The sequence below is a fragment of the Ambystoma mexicanum genome, chromosome 5q (assembly GCF_040938575.1).
Source record: "Ambystoma mexicanum isolate Mex_15411 chromosome 5q, UKY_AmexF1_1, whole genome shotgun sequence".
NCBI lineage: Eukaryota > Metazoa > Chordata > Amphibia > Caudata > Ambystomatidae > Ambystoma > Ambystoma mexicanum.
The window spans coordinates 806,284,448-806,299,414 of NC_090933.1; the positions used below are offsets into that span (position 1 = coordinate 806,284,448).

The 14,967-nt window shown below is 41.7% G+C and overlaps 1 protein-coding gene across 3 annotated transcripts in view; it reads left to right on the top strand.

Moving 5' to 3' along the window:
* Positions 1-14,967, top strand: part of LRRCC1 (leucine rich repeat and coiled-coil centrosomal protein 1) — a 1,358,299-nt gene that overhangs the window by 1,093,303 nt on the left and 250,029 nt on the right. For 2 of the 3 annotated variants that reach the window (XR_011278636.1, XM_069621288.1), the window contains exon 15: positions 4,000-4,163. Coding sequence is in view for 2 of the 3 variants with exons in the window: in XM_069621288.1 (XP_069477389.1) it covers positions 4,000-4,163 (164 nt within the window). In the remaining variant the exon portion in view is untranslated. Of the gene's footprint in view, positions 1-3,999; positions 4,173-14,967 lie in introns of all 3 variants that reach the window. The other variant, XM_069621287.1, reaches the window with a different exon arrangement.

Sequence of the window (14,967 nt, forward strand, 5' to 3'; positions counted from 1 at the left end):
CTAAAAACAATGACCTTATATCTTTGCCTTTGCGCGAGTGCGCTGTATTACCGATAATACGGTAGAACTGTCAGTGTCAAACTCTGTAACAATTGTAACCACAAGAAACTACGAACTAAGCAGTGGCCTTTGAAAAGTCTCAAAAAGTATTCCTATGTTTATTGGTTTAATGAAATAAGTATTTGAAGACATTTCTTTTGTAAATATTATGAATCTATATTTTATATCCATGTATTGGTGGGAGTGTTTCTTTGATCTGCTTTACTAACTGGGTTCAGTGTACTTACCTACAGCTCACATCTTCCTCTTATGATGAACCTGACTGCTTTGCCACTCTTCCAAGGTTCCATGAGTAGTACAGACTGATACGAAGAGTTGGAGACCTGTATACCATTGGGATAGTTTAATGAAGTCTTACCCTAAGTGAAAACTCTGCTAGCACCCATGTATTTGCATTCCATACATTGAGATACTGATAAGGGTCTTGTTTGTAATTCACTTCCTCGTTTCACAGCTAGTCTCTTTGATTTCTCTCTTTCTTCTGGTCTGTTTACTGTGATTCGCATCTGGCGCGGTCGCCGATACGCCCTGGTGTCCCCACTATCCTTGAGTTGACTCACCGGCTCTTGTTGGCGTTCTCAGGCTCGTTCAGTCAACTGGAGAAGGGGCACTGCCTGATTTCCTCTTGTGACTGGTTTCTCTTTGTTTTTCTGTCTCCTGTGGCTTCTCTACAGCACGCCTGCCTCGCTTCAGACTCCGGTTGCTAAAGAGCTGCTTTGTGTAGTTGTTGAATGCACAGCAGTCCTTCACCTGCTCTTAGCATTTCTGCAGCATGTCACGTTCTTGCAGCGTCTCCCTTTGTCCTAGATGGTAAACCACACCGCTCCCCCATGCTTGTCTGTGCTTTTGAGATCCTCGAGCCTCATGGAGAGGGGAAACGTTCTCTCGCCAACAGCACCATCCTCTGGCACTTTGCTTTTGTTATTTAAATTTCCTGGTCACACATATATTTGGGAAACAACTAGAGCACTCGCTGTGGCTTCTTCCGTTCTGCACTCCTCTTTCCCTCTTCCTCGTCCCAGTATTCGGGAAAAGACATCCATTGTTGATGGTTGATTTAAAATGCTTGTATGATCACTTTCAATAGTTCTAAATGGTAAATCAGTTCTGGATGATGGGTAATTGAAACTGGAGAAGCTGCCAGTCTTGTAATTTCCACAAGGTAGACCAGAGTTGAAAGGTTGGTCTGTATGATTTTGGGAATGGTTTCCCTATTCGTCCTAGGGGGAAGTGTAGACGTATGCCAATAGGCCATGAGGGTATTTGGTATGAGAGGATTATATGAGAGGATTATCTTCAAGGGCAAATTGGGGATACCAATTATCCAATGAAGTCATGACATCTCCCCAGAGGTTGTCTCCTCCCATTTGATCCTCCCTCAAATAGCCGCTCCAATGGTCAGGATCAGGGAGCGGCTGCCGTCCCCTGGCCACATGGGAGAAGGTCACTGCCAAGATATCGGTGATGACTCCATAGGAGTCCTCTCTGGGATCTGCACCCAAAGAGGGACAGTCCATGAGAGGGTAATTGCTTGGCAGGGGAGTAAACCAAGCCATTCTGAATACTGCAAGTCTTGGACCCGGACGCAAAATAAGTAAACAATATTTAGTGAAATTAATCCTACGCTTAGTAAAAGGAGTGTGTGAAGTTGGTGGGATAAATAATAGAAATACAAGGAACATACTGCCTGTTGACCTTTGTGTAAGGAAATACAGACCTGAGAGCCCCCAGAAGGAGGGAAACACTACAAGAAGGGATCTAGGGGAAAGGATTTCGACCCTAAACTTGGAGTCCTACAGTTTTGAACATTTCTTTGTTTTTACCACTTTTGATTATGCGAGAGACTGGGAATCTTTCTGTCTGTTGGTTGTATCTTCAAAGAACACTTTACTTTGGGAACGGATCTTCTTGCACAGTTGGTTTACCTTATTAGTGTTAGGGACAGAGGTAGGCTTTTTGAGACACAACAGTGACAGACTTTATAGCTGTGGACATTCTGACAATTTCCGTAGTTTACTTAGAGGCAGGGAAATCCCTCTTTATTTTAGGGACAGAAGGGCATTATTTCCACCCTTTTTCATATAATAAAGGTTTCTGCCCAAACACATGCCACCATTGTGTCCAGGCCTTATTTCTGCACCCTCACAAGATCTAAAGGAGAGATGAGAAAGAGATTTTGGTCATAGTCTGACACTTGGAATGTGGTCTAGAATCTGCAGTAGAGCATATACAGTTAGCCCTTTTGCACCAGCTAGCCGAATTCTGCTTTTAGTATATTTGTACCAGTTAGCAATTCTCTGCTGTTAGCCCAATTGTGTCATGTAACCAAACTCTGCATTTAGCAATTGCACGGACCACCCAACTTAGATAGAATTGAACTATTGTGAAGTTTAGCCATGCAGCACATTTAGATAGATCTGTGAAGATTAGCCATGCAGCATATTTAGATGGATCTGTGAAGATTAGCCATGCAGCACTTTTAGATACATTTGTTGAAGCTTAGCCACGTGTCACACTTGGAGAGACTGTGAAAATAACCATGCATATCATCATATAGAATTGTGTAGATCAGAAACACAGAAGAACTTTGAGAGTAACCAAGGTAATAACCACCCCGCTCCTGCTTCCTCCAACACACCTCCGAATACTGTACACACCCACTGGGCTACTCACCCTATACACTAACACACAAGTAACTCAAGCTTACAAGAACAAACATGGACACTGGACCTTACCCATATGGATACAACAACCAGTACACATGACCTAAAATACCATCTAACCTACAAATAGAACACACAGACACACTCCTACATAAGTCACATCGAAACAACCGAGGCATTGGACCTTACCCGTAAGGAGGCAGTAAGCCAGTGCACGCAGCCAACCATCCGCAAGGCAAAGCACACAGACACCAGTTTCTCATGGTTCTGGACCTATCCTATCACTGTTCCCTCACTAACCAACCCCGTCCTCTTACTTGAAGAGCCACATGAACGCCCGGAGACTGCCCGTGGGTGGTAGTGGTGTGCGGTATAAATCAACATAATATATAATACATTCAAGGCAATGCAGTTTAAACTTCGTAATTTAAACATGCTACACAAATGGCAATCCCCACCAGTGAAATTGTCTAGGATGTATTCTGGCTGTTTTAATCTATGTTGAAGGTGATGTGGAGTTAAGGAAACATTCTGCCATATCTGGTGGTCAGGTAAAGTGATACAGGATGTCTGGGACAAAGTCCTCTCTTGGAAAAAACAAGTAGGGGGATGTGAGATAATATTGAATGCAACCGTGATGCTTTCCGAGTTATACCCAGATGATAACAGGTAAAAGGATTCTCTAATTTGACGCATCACTTACTGTTAGAGCCAAGAGCTTGTGTTGCACAAATGTCGAAGAGGGCGAAGTCCCGCAGTAAAAAAAGATTGGGTGAATAAAGCCAAAGGACTCTGCCAAATGGAAAAAATGACACCCTGGCTAACTTAATCCGAAAATACCAGAGAAAGAGAGCATCTTGGATGAAGAGAGTTAGTCATGGAGTGGGGAAAGGGAGATTCATTACTATTGCAGGTGAATAGTAAATTGTGCAGAATGTTTTGGAAAACCCTTTGGACAACCTGGCAGTTGAATCTACGACGGGCGATAAAACCTTGTTAGTGTACTTTTCAATGGAGGGGTATAATAGAGGTGGGATTAGGGTATTCCAGGTTGCTATTTACTCAAGTTAATGGACAGTAGAAAGGAATGATTGTGACCGGAAATGTTTGACTGTTACTTTAAAAAAAATAATGTTGGTGTTTTCCTTATGTAACACGGTTTTATCAGAAAAGAAATACAATCTGGTTGAAAAAAAAGACTTGGTACAGGTTTAATACTAGGTTGTGCATGTTTGTTACTCTGCTTATTGTAATTCAAAAATATTTTCTTTTTTAGGAGTTTCTTTAGCTCAGGATCGTGGAAGGCTGGAAGCAAAAATCGAGGTTCTAACTTCTGAAGTCGAGACCTTGAAAAAGCAAAATGAACGGGAAAATGATGCTTTGAGAATTAAAGCGAAGGTTGTGGAAGACCAGACTCACACAATCCGAAAACTAAAGGAGGTAAGAGATGTAAGAGAAATAAGAATATATTCATTTTGCCATGATTCAACATTGCCGCCTAGACTGAGAACCTGAAATAAAAACGCCAAACCTGCAAAAAGGCCCAGACAATTTGACGAACTACAGGTCACAAAATGCAGATCAATGGCAATATGGGATACTGTTATTGCTTGCCCTGAAAACATTTCAGGATTGAGATTTGTACCCTTACCCCAGTGATGCGACAGTGTGGGCTGCCATTTTCCACTGAGTCCAAAGAGAAATTAAAGGGGTATCTAAATAACAACCCGGATGACTGAGATCTGACACAACATCAGTGAAGGATCATGGCAGCCAGGGGAATAGCACTGAAACAGAAGAGCTTGCAGAGAAGCAGGCAATCTAGGCACCGGCGCTGGGCAAATACACATTGAGTGGACATCTCACCAAGCCTGATGGGGCAAGTGTTGTGGTCACCTGGATGCTATGAAGGTAAGCAACCTCACCCACAGCTGTCAACGGGGGAGAGAAAACCTTCTACCAACTTCCTGGCCGACTCACTTTTGTCACTACTGAGAGAGCAGTGCACTACCTACACAAGAGACCAGACAATGGTCCGCTTCTCAGAATACTCATAAGTCACAGAGCCCAGAGACTCGCCTCCCCTCAGTCATAGCAACTGTAGTTGCTTCACCCAAGTCCACAGGACACTGCTGTAAACCCTTCACTTAACCTGGTGGGCACAAACACTGGGTAGAAAAAGAAACCCTGGGCCACCATGGTGGGACACTCCCATCATACTGAGGCTGGTATAATTAACGTTGAGGTCTGTCTGACCTTCATACTCCCCTCATGAGTTTAAGCGCCTACGCACACTGGTTAAATTATTCTCAGACAATTATAGCCCCAATCTGGCACTACTTGAGTTACCAGATGAGGCATCACTGCAGGTTGCCACTTATCTTGTCTCGCTGTTGAGGTAGATTTCCAAAATCAACCCTCGGGTGGATTTTGGGAGGCCAACTTATTATCGTGAACAGGATAGACACTTAAGTGTAGATAAGCCCAATCAAGATAGGTAGCAGAGCGGTAAGGCTTAGAGTTTGGAGTGGGTGTGAGAGTGGTCTAGGACTAAAATGAGTCGTCGACACAGAACACCACCAATAATAATAAATAACATTAGTTAGACAGGCGAGTATAAAAATATACAATGATTTATTAGGCCTTTAAAATAAATGCACCCTAAGCAAATGAAACCTCTATGCAAATATTGTCACAAACCTACTATAAAGCAGTTGTCTAAATTCACCCTTAAGAGAAGATAAAAAAGCATTTGATTCAATGAGCAGTGTCAAACAGGTAAGTATTCAGATGCATAAAGTTCAGTAGAAAACACTTGGGGTAACCACAAACATTTTCCTAGCACTTAGTACGTCGACCCCTAAGTTGGTTTGGGGTCTGTGCCCTAAAGTCGCCAGTTCCAAGGTTTTACTTTTCAGGTAGGCTTACTAGGTGATTGGACGATGCCAGTTGTTATGAACCAAAGCTCAAAAGATGAGACCTGACATGCTTTGACGCATGTTTTGAGATCATCTGAAATCCACCGGACAACCACACTCTACAGTTCGCAAGATTCTGTCAGCAGAGGAGGCTCCTGGGTACCGTTGACATCTGCTGCAACACATGCTGGCTATTGTTTGCAGTCTTATGTGGGCTACATTGACCCAGTCAGCGGAATTCCCATTCATAACCAAGCTGCGCTTCTGCAGTCAACAACAAAATTGCTACGCTGGCTCCTTGGAGCACCATTGCCCTGAATGAAAACTGCATTTGGCAGCTGCAAAATGATGGCTGCACCATCTAGCCAAAAACCTATTGGGCGAGTTGGAACAGGGAGCACACAGAGAAAGGTGCCAGTGTGTGTTCTTGTGTGCACCAAAAGAAGCGAATCAAAGCAGAGCTGCTCTGCTGCTTGAATTGAAAAGGGAATATTTTACATGAAAAAGCATGCTGCCCTGACGCTATGTTCATCTGTTTATCATCACACTACTTTTATCAGTGAGACCCTGCCATGCCCATCCATATTTACAGTGTGCTTCAGCAGAAGAGAGCAGTATTCCTGAAGGACAGGCTGTTGTTCAGAACTGGGAAATCAAAAGAAGCTTTACTTTCAGCCATGTGGGAAAAAGCTTGACTTTTGGGCTACAAATTGTCACAAATCAATGCTTCAATGAGGCCTGACTCTCTGGGTTTATGTCAATTTCAGTGGATCTGTGTTTTAAACAAATTGCTGTATAAAAGAAACTGACTGTGGCTGCAGAATAACGTGGGAAATTCAGATGGGATCTTTTGAAAGGAACATGCCAGCAGGCCTCACACCGTGTTTAAATGTACTTTTGCAAATAAGAAAAATACCTGTTTTAAAAGTGTATGTTGGATAAGGCTCTGCCTGTGTCAAACAATGTAAAGGGGTTTGTGCTGGGAAACATATATGGGATGTTTTATGTCAACAGGCTTGCTTCTGATGCAAAGCAAAATAAAATAAAGTAATAATGGCATTGGCTACACTGGGGAAATCTGCCCAAATGGGTTTTCCTGCCATGGCATAAGGGACATTTGGCTGACAACAGGAGTGGCCTAACCCCCGAAAGAAGGAGCCACAATAGATTCTAGGATACATGCATGTTAATTGCTTCCTTTGGAAAACTTTGGGCCAGAAGGCCGCATATCGCAGGCTCATCAGACTTTTATCTGTGCTCCAGGCTGAGACAATAGATTCTGGGACACCTACCTGTGAAGTGGGGAAGTGGCAATAAACATTCAATCAAACTGGGAAACCCCCATGCCTACCCTGGACTGAATTGACAATTGGTAGCTGAGAAAAAGAAATGGGCTGAGTTGAAGAACAAAGGCTAGCCCCATTTGGCTCAAGATACTATTTGATGAATAAACATTTAAGACTGTTAATTCTTTAAACGGACAGCTCAGAAATGTAAAAGTTGTACAGTTTAAATGTGATTTCCGTGGCTTTCAAACAAGATATATTGACTGCCCATAGCATGTATGGGACACAAATGCCAGAAGGATGTGAATCATGGGGAAAGGACAATTGATGGAACATTAAAAATGAATGAAAAGATGTCTTATAATCTATACACATGTCTAAAGTTGTCGAATTTTAGGTCCAATATTTCTCACTAAAAATTGTGAAAAATTATTAGATGGGCGAAACAAAGTCCTACACACGTGAGAATTGGAATACCATGCTCTGCATAAAATATGTAATGTAATTTGTTAAGATGCCACAACTGTAAAAATGTGCCATTTATGTCAAAACTGGGTTGGGGCAAAATTTACTGTGGGAGGTTCTGGACATAGTACACCCACATCATAAAGCTGATGTCATGTCTCTAAAAGTCCAACCACCTGACAGGAAGGCAGTAACGATCACCTCTGTCCATCCCGTTTTTAGAGGCGTGCCTAGTTTAAGCCTGCCCCACCATATAATCCTATGATGTCATGATGCCTTATAAATAAGGGAGCCTGACAGAAATCTGGATGCACCCTTCTGAATTTTCCAGCGCCTGCATATCCAGATATTCCACCTTCACTCTACAAGATTACAGACCCTACTGCCAGAAAAGGGATAGTTGACCCAGGCCTTCCTATCCAGGCAGAACCACCCTTTAGCACTAAAACCCCATAACAAAATCCCACTAACTTTAGGGAAAAGGTGGCTGAGCCCGCTTTGGGATTCTCCAATGCCACCTGCTTACCCGCTCCATCCAGCTGAGACATTGCTGTGCCATGACCAGACCTTTGCCCAGCTGTCTTTTGCCAGGACAGCCCGCTATTCAGTGACCAGAACCTTTTAAGTACAGAATTCGGTTGGCTGTCCCAAATTCCAAACTCCAGCGCTGATTGCGAGTATTTCCCCATCCCATAACAACACATACCATACCCCATCTTGACCCCTTTGTCTTTGCCCTATTTTCTAAGTAATCCTATCCATACCCTGATTGTCTAAACTGTTATAATTCTCTGTGCAACCTGTCCTTGTTTTTCTAGTGTTAGCGCCAGTCTTTCATTCACTCCATCTTGTAACTCCTTAGCAATATTTTGATTAAATACATTTTCCCTAAAGAAAAGGGGTACACTGCGTGAAGGGTTACAACTGCAGCGTAACTTTTATATTCACGGGTGGTGTTCCTCTTTTCTAGCCATTAAATCCTATGTAAGTAAAACTTTTCCTTTCCTTGCAAACCGATTTTCGTTTTAACTGCTTTATTTTCCTAAAATCGAAACTCATTCCACCTTGGAAATCTCATTAAATTCTTCAGCTATAGCCATCCGTTCACTTCTATATCGTCCCTGTGATGTGCCTCTATCCCCCCAGGCCAAAAACTGCATCCCAATTCAGAGTATTTCACCCATTTTTTCTGAGAGACTGTTTTGACAGTTAAAACTGCAAACTAGAAAAAATGCAACTTTTCCATGTGTGATGTGACTGCACTGTGTTTTCAATTTCAACCTGCTTTGTGAACTGTATGCCGTTGGTGATACCTTAACTTATAGTTGCTAGTGATATGACATCCCTGAGAATGTGATAAAACATATGTACATCATCATTTAATTACACATAAAATTAATTATTTGTTAAAATCTGAGTGTCATTTAATGCCATTGCAAAGGGTTTGCCCCTTATTTTGTGAGGTCGGATTTTGATTGTTTGCTGCCACACATCCCTGACTACCTGCTGCTTCTTTCTATCCACTCAGAATTAGATTAATTGTGGGCTGATGGAACATTGCAGGGGGAAATTGTAACTCTGGTGCTATCGATCCTAATTGAAAAAGTGTTCTTATTCATTTGTGCTTTGAATATGTTCTTATAGAAGGTTACCCAAGTGTATTTCAGTGTTTTTCATTGTAGTTATCGCCCCATTGGTGATTGCTGCCCAATATAAAAATTGTGTGATTTTCTTTGAAATTCAAATAAATAAATATTGTGTTACACCCACCGGCCTGGTTCATGGTCCATTGTGACCCAGGGTATTTGTTAAAGGGGATGTAAGACGGGTCGGGTATCGGCTTAATTCAAATTCGTTGAAATTAAAGAAAAAGCATTCTAACTGCGCGCTACATCTTAGGCTGAGGGCGAAGGTCCTGGTCCGGTGTGTGATGCCCGGTTAGAGTCCTTCACAAATTGGGGGCTTGTAGCCGGGATTAGATTTGTTTATTCACCTGCGACAGCTTAACACAGCAGGCTAACCTTCAAGGTAGTGGTACTTTATGTGGTTGGAACAGTGTGTTATGCTGTAGAAGCGCCTCCCCAAACCAAAAATCCTAAGCACCAGGCCTGTGTATAAAATTAAAGCTAAATCAACCCCAAAAACTAGACAAAAAGCAACAGAATACAGATTACCCTTGCATAAATAAATTAATAAAGAAAGAACACTTTCCAAAATGGCCACAGTAGAGATCAATATAGCTAGTGAGTACCTTCTGCACAAATTATTTGTCAGGTGAGAATGGCCAGAACAAGATGGAAAAAGTCTGGCTAGAAGAAATGACGCAACAGGTCAATGTCCTAGACATGGACACGTAGCAGGATGGTGGCCTATTACGTCAAGCTTTGAGCAAGTTATAAATGACTCTGAAAAAAAAAGGAGTAGATTAAAATTGTCAAAATCAAGGCCTACATGTATCTCCATATGGGAGGGATGCAGGAAAAGCATGAGGAAAATAGAACTCTTGTGCAACATCAATCCAAACTTTCAGCTCAAATCCATACTTTGATTGTTGTGATCCCGAAACCTAATAAGGATCATACTAAGTGTGGAAATTACAGACCTATTTCAATGTTGAATGTAGATCTTAAAATTCTTACTAAAATTTGGGCCAATAGGTTAAGGTTATGTGTGGGTGATCTGATTGATGGGTCTCAGGTAGGTTTCATTCCAAGGCGGTATGGCTATGACAATATCAGAACTGTGTTGAATGTGGTTGGTGAGCGTTTTGGAAAGGACTCAAATGAAGTTATAGGGTTTTTTGATGCTGAAAAAGCCTTTGATAGGGTTAACTGGAAGTTTTTGGAATACACTTTGATGAGGATGGGATTTGGCCCAATTTTCATGAAAATGGTAGTGTGTATTCATAGAGATGTTAGGGCCCAAGTATTGGTTAATGGGGTGATTTTGAATTCATTTCAGCTATTGAGGGGCACGAGACAAGGTTGTCCGTTGTCACCTTTTTTGTTTGATTTGGCGTTAGAACCACTTGCTACTTATATTAGACAATGTGAGATTATTAAAGGAATAATGGTTGGGAAAGTTGAGGTTAAAGTTTTATCGTATGCCGATGATATGCTTCTTATGTTGTCAAATCCTGAAGCATGTGGTGATGTAATAAAATCAATGTTTCGGGAAGTGGGTGAATTATCAGGACATAAAGTGAATTGGGATAAAACTGAGGTCTTTCCATTGTCTAGCCAGTATGCTTGTAATGTTTTGCGTTGGTGGAATTGTAAGTGGTCACCAGGGGGGTTAAATATTTAGGGATTCATATTATTGGAGATTTGAGAAAGTTGCTGCAATTTAGTTTGGACTTGGTAACCATGAATATTTCATTATTGATTAAGAGATGGGAGAGGTTGATGTTGAATCTGTGGGCAAAGATTAATGTGATTAAAATGGTCCCATTAATGTTATATAAAAAAGTTATTAAAAATTGAGACATTTTTTTTCTTCTTTTTTGTGGGGTCCTGGAAAAAGATCTAGAGTTCCAACGTACATGCTGGTGCAAAAAGTTGAGGATGGGGGATTTGGATTCCCTGATTTAATAAAATACTACAAAGCTTTTTTACTTAAAAAAAGTTCCTATTACTTTACAGAATGAAATGCAAATGTACCAATTTGGTTGCGCATGGAAAGGGAAATTTGTGCTCCATTTGACCTAGGGAACTTATACAGTATGGATAAATTACCACGTCAGAGACTGAAGTTAATTCCAATAGTGGCAACTAGACAGGTGATGGGGGCGTGGTTTAGAGATAAGGGACTAAGTTATGGTTTTAGTTCTGATGCTTCTTTATGGCATAATGAAGCATTGCAGATTGACAATAAATATCTGAATTGGATTAGTTGGATAAATAAAGGAATTCTGAGATTGGCGGATGTGATGGATGGGGACCGGTTGTTGAGTTTTGTGGAATTAAAGCATAGGTACAGTTTGAGGCAGAGTGAAAGGAATAGATACTTGGCTTTAGTGACTATGGTAAATAGTAGGATGGAAATGACTGATGGTTCTATTGGAAATAAACCGGAGATTAGTAAATTGTTAGAGGGTCCGGAATACAGTGTACGTACTTAGATGCAATTCATGCCTATTGATGAGAAACTCCAAGTTGCATGGTCTAGATTGAGAGAAATTTGGTCGTTTGATATTCAGGAGGTAATTTCTGAAGTAGATTGGAAACATATTCTGAAGGTTAATTTGAATTTGGGGCCTGATATGGGTTTACGTTTAATTTGGCAAAAAGTTGTTGGGAAGTTATATTGGACGCCAGTTAAGATGTTTAAATTGGGGCTACGGCCTAACGATCTGTGTTGGTGTTGTAATGTTGATAGGGGTACTTTGTTGCATTTACTGTGGGATTGCCCGAGAGTGCAGGCGTTTTGGACGGCGGTAATCGATAGGAAAGATTTGATTTTTGGTATTGTTTTGCGGAGATCGGCAGTAAATATAATTTTACTTTCCCATAAAGATAGGAGTGGAAGAGGTAGGAGACATTTTTGCTGGATTGATAGGGCCATTATGGTGGCGATTAAGTTAATACTCAGGACTTGGAAATCGAGGAAAAAACCTGATGTGGATGAATGGTTGAAGGAATTGCATATTTTGGCACAATATGATAGGGTTTCATTTCATAATAAGGATAAGGAAGAGGATTGCAGGAAGCTATGGGGTCCGTTTATGGTGCTTTATGATTGATGTGAAGTGTGGGTGGCTTTGATAGCTACGGTATTCGTGGTAAGGTTAGTTGGGTTCCCTTTTTTTTTTTCTCTTCCTCCCATTTGTGGTGTCCTTGGTGATGTCTTTTGTGTTTGTTGTCCTTTATGTATTCCGGTTACTTTGTTGATTGTGTTTCACTAGGGTTGGTCATTTATTGGTATGAACTATTTGTGATGCTCTTGTTGTTCTGTAAATTTCATTCTTTCTGATTACTGTGAGACATTGTTATTGATACTTATGTTTTTTTTGTGAAACTTAATAAATAGTTTTTGAAAAAAAAAATCCATACTCAGCTAAAATTAGCTGAACAAAAATTGCTAAAGAGCCAAGATTCTGAGGCAGAATCTAGAAATTACATTACAAAGCTAAAAGAGGACTTGGTTCTCCAACAGCAAAATAATGTACACCAAGCGGCCCAATTAAATGCCTTAAGAATGGAGTGTCAAGAAAAGGTTGACTCTTTGGAAAAGGGTCAACTGAAATTAAAACAACAAATAAAATATAACGGGGCCTGTTCAGAGCAAGTAATTGCTTTACAAAAACAGGTTGACAAATTGGAAGAGGAGAGTAAGGAATTAATAAATAGAGAGCTTCGCCTCCAGACAAACTTTGATCAAGAACGCCAAAAACTAAATGCCATCAAGCAACAAAGGGATGACCAGGCTGAACAGAGGGGCACCTTAAATCAGGAGAAAGATGCCCTATGTCAGGAAGTAAGCAATTTAAAAACAAATTTACAGAAAAGGGAGATGGGCCTCCATAAACTAAATAACTCAAAAAAGAATATGGAAAGTTATTGGAGCACACCCGACGAGTAGAAGGTGCTCTGGCAGAGAACACCCAAACTAAAAATGCACAAACTCAGGAGGTGAGTCTCCTGCAACAAAAATTGGTGCAATGTTCCCAAACTATACAGGCAGCACAAAGAGATAATGAGGCCCTCTATAAGGATGAAGATGGGCTCCACAAGCAAGTGGCAGCTCAAGAGTGGGTCATAGAGGCCAGTAAAGCCCAGATAGCCGAGCAAAAGGCTCCGATCTTTGCCTGTTATCAAGAGATAGGGGCTGAAAAGGAAAAATTAGCGAGGTTGGAGAAAGAGTATCCTAGATCTAATCCAAACTGGAGGGACCCTGAACGGGTAGAGACGGACAGGGCAACCCTTGATCATAGTATGATGACCTCTGTACTAAGGGACTCGAACCCATTTAATACTTTTTGCACTGCTGACATCATGGCTACCGGTTCACATGTGCCAGAAACCATGAGGCCATCAGAATTAAATAATCCTAGCATGATGGAGCTGAAAGGTCAGCGCCCCCAGAAATTGATAGATACAAAAATATAATGGCTGATGTCTCTGACCCGGAAACCTCCTATGAGGAGAAAGTTGGGGAATTCGATCTGCAGAATCACTACCTCCAAAGGGACCAGTTGGTTCAATTTTTCACAGGAACAACAGGAAAAGAGGCCCAAAAAGATCATCCTGAAGACCTCCACCCAATCAGGGCCATGGGGGGGATACTCTGCCAACCCTGGAAGCAGGGAGGAGTCAGAAGACTACTCTCCTGTGCGCCACAGGGGAGAAGAAACAAGGCCCCACCATTCTGCGAGCCCCTCTCAAGCTCCCAGAATCAGGGAGCACCTAGACGATCATGAGGGTACCTCAAACCTCAGCGCCTCTGGGTCTGAGGGTGAATGGACTCGGGTGACGCGACGAAAGAAGGCAGATAAACCAAAAAGAGTTCTGGTGAAAGACCCTATTAGACAGATCAAGGCCATAAGGAATTTCATGACACTGTACAATAAAAACGCCAAATATTCTGTATGGGAGAATTGGGAACATTCCACATAAAAGATAGCTATAACTGTATAGATTATGCCAAATAGACATTCTCTCCAGAATACTCCAGCTTCTTTGCTGGACTGGAGACCAAAAATGTTCAAGATGGTCCACCTACAAGGCAGCCATCTTGAAGCACTTTTCCACCTATAGAAACCCTCAAGAGGCTTGCAAAGCAAAAGCAGAGCGGCCTACAATCTACAGTGTTCAGAAGATCAGGCCCCACGAGAAAAAAAGGCGCCTTTGCACAAACCACTGGGAGGGTGCGCACGGATAGCAGAGAAATTGTCACTATCTACTTTCATGTGCTCCCAAAACATATCATGATCTAGCTGGTGAGGGATTTCCATGATAAAAGATCTCTGGACTGGGTAATAGAGCAGGCTACCTGCATTTATTTATTTATTTTGTTAAACAATTTTATTGATTTTATTTCAACAAACGACACAAACCAAACTTGCAGTGCATATGGTAACATTTTGAATATACATCGCTTCATCCGTGTCCACTGCTTCTCCCATTCCCCCCCTTCCGAGTCTACTCTCCTTCATGTTCCATTTCTTCGCCTTGAAATAGGGATTCCTCTTCCATGGTTTCTGTTGGATCCCGATCACTTGACCAGTCTTGCGTGGGCCCAAATAACTCAGCTCTTAGTTATTTCCAGGCTATCAAGGTTTCAGCCTCCACCTCCCCCTCAGAATTACTTGCTTCTTGCCATACTGTAGTTTCAGCCTCAGCCCATTTCTGTAGGTCTTTCCACCATACTTCTATCCTTGGTCTATGGCATGCTTTCTACCCCATAGCGATTCTTATCTTTGCAAGTACGTATGCTAGGTCTTTTAATTTACTTACATGCTTGAGTTTACGTGGTCTAGGAAACCCTCCTATCAGGCAGGCCCACACTGTGTCCACCACTATCCTAATCCCTTTTTCTACCAGCCTATGTGCTACTTCTCCCCAAAATCTCTCAATT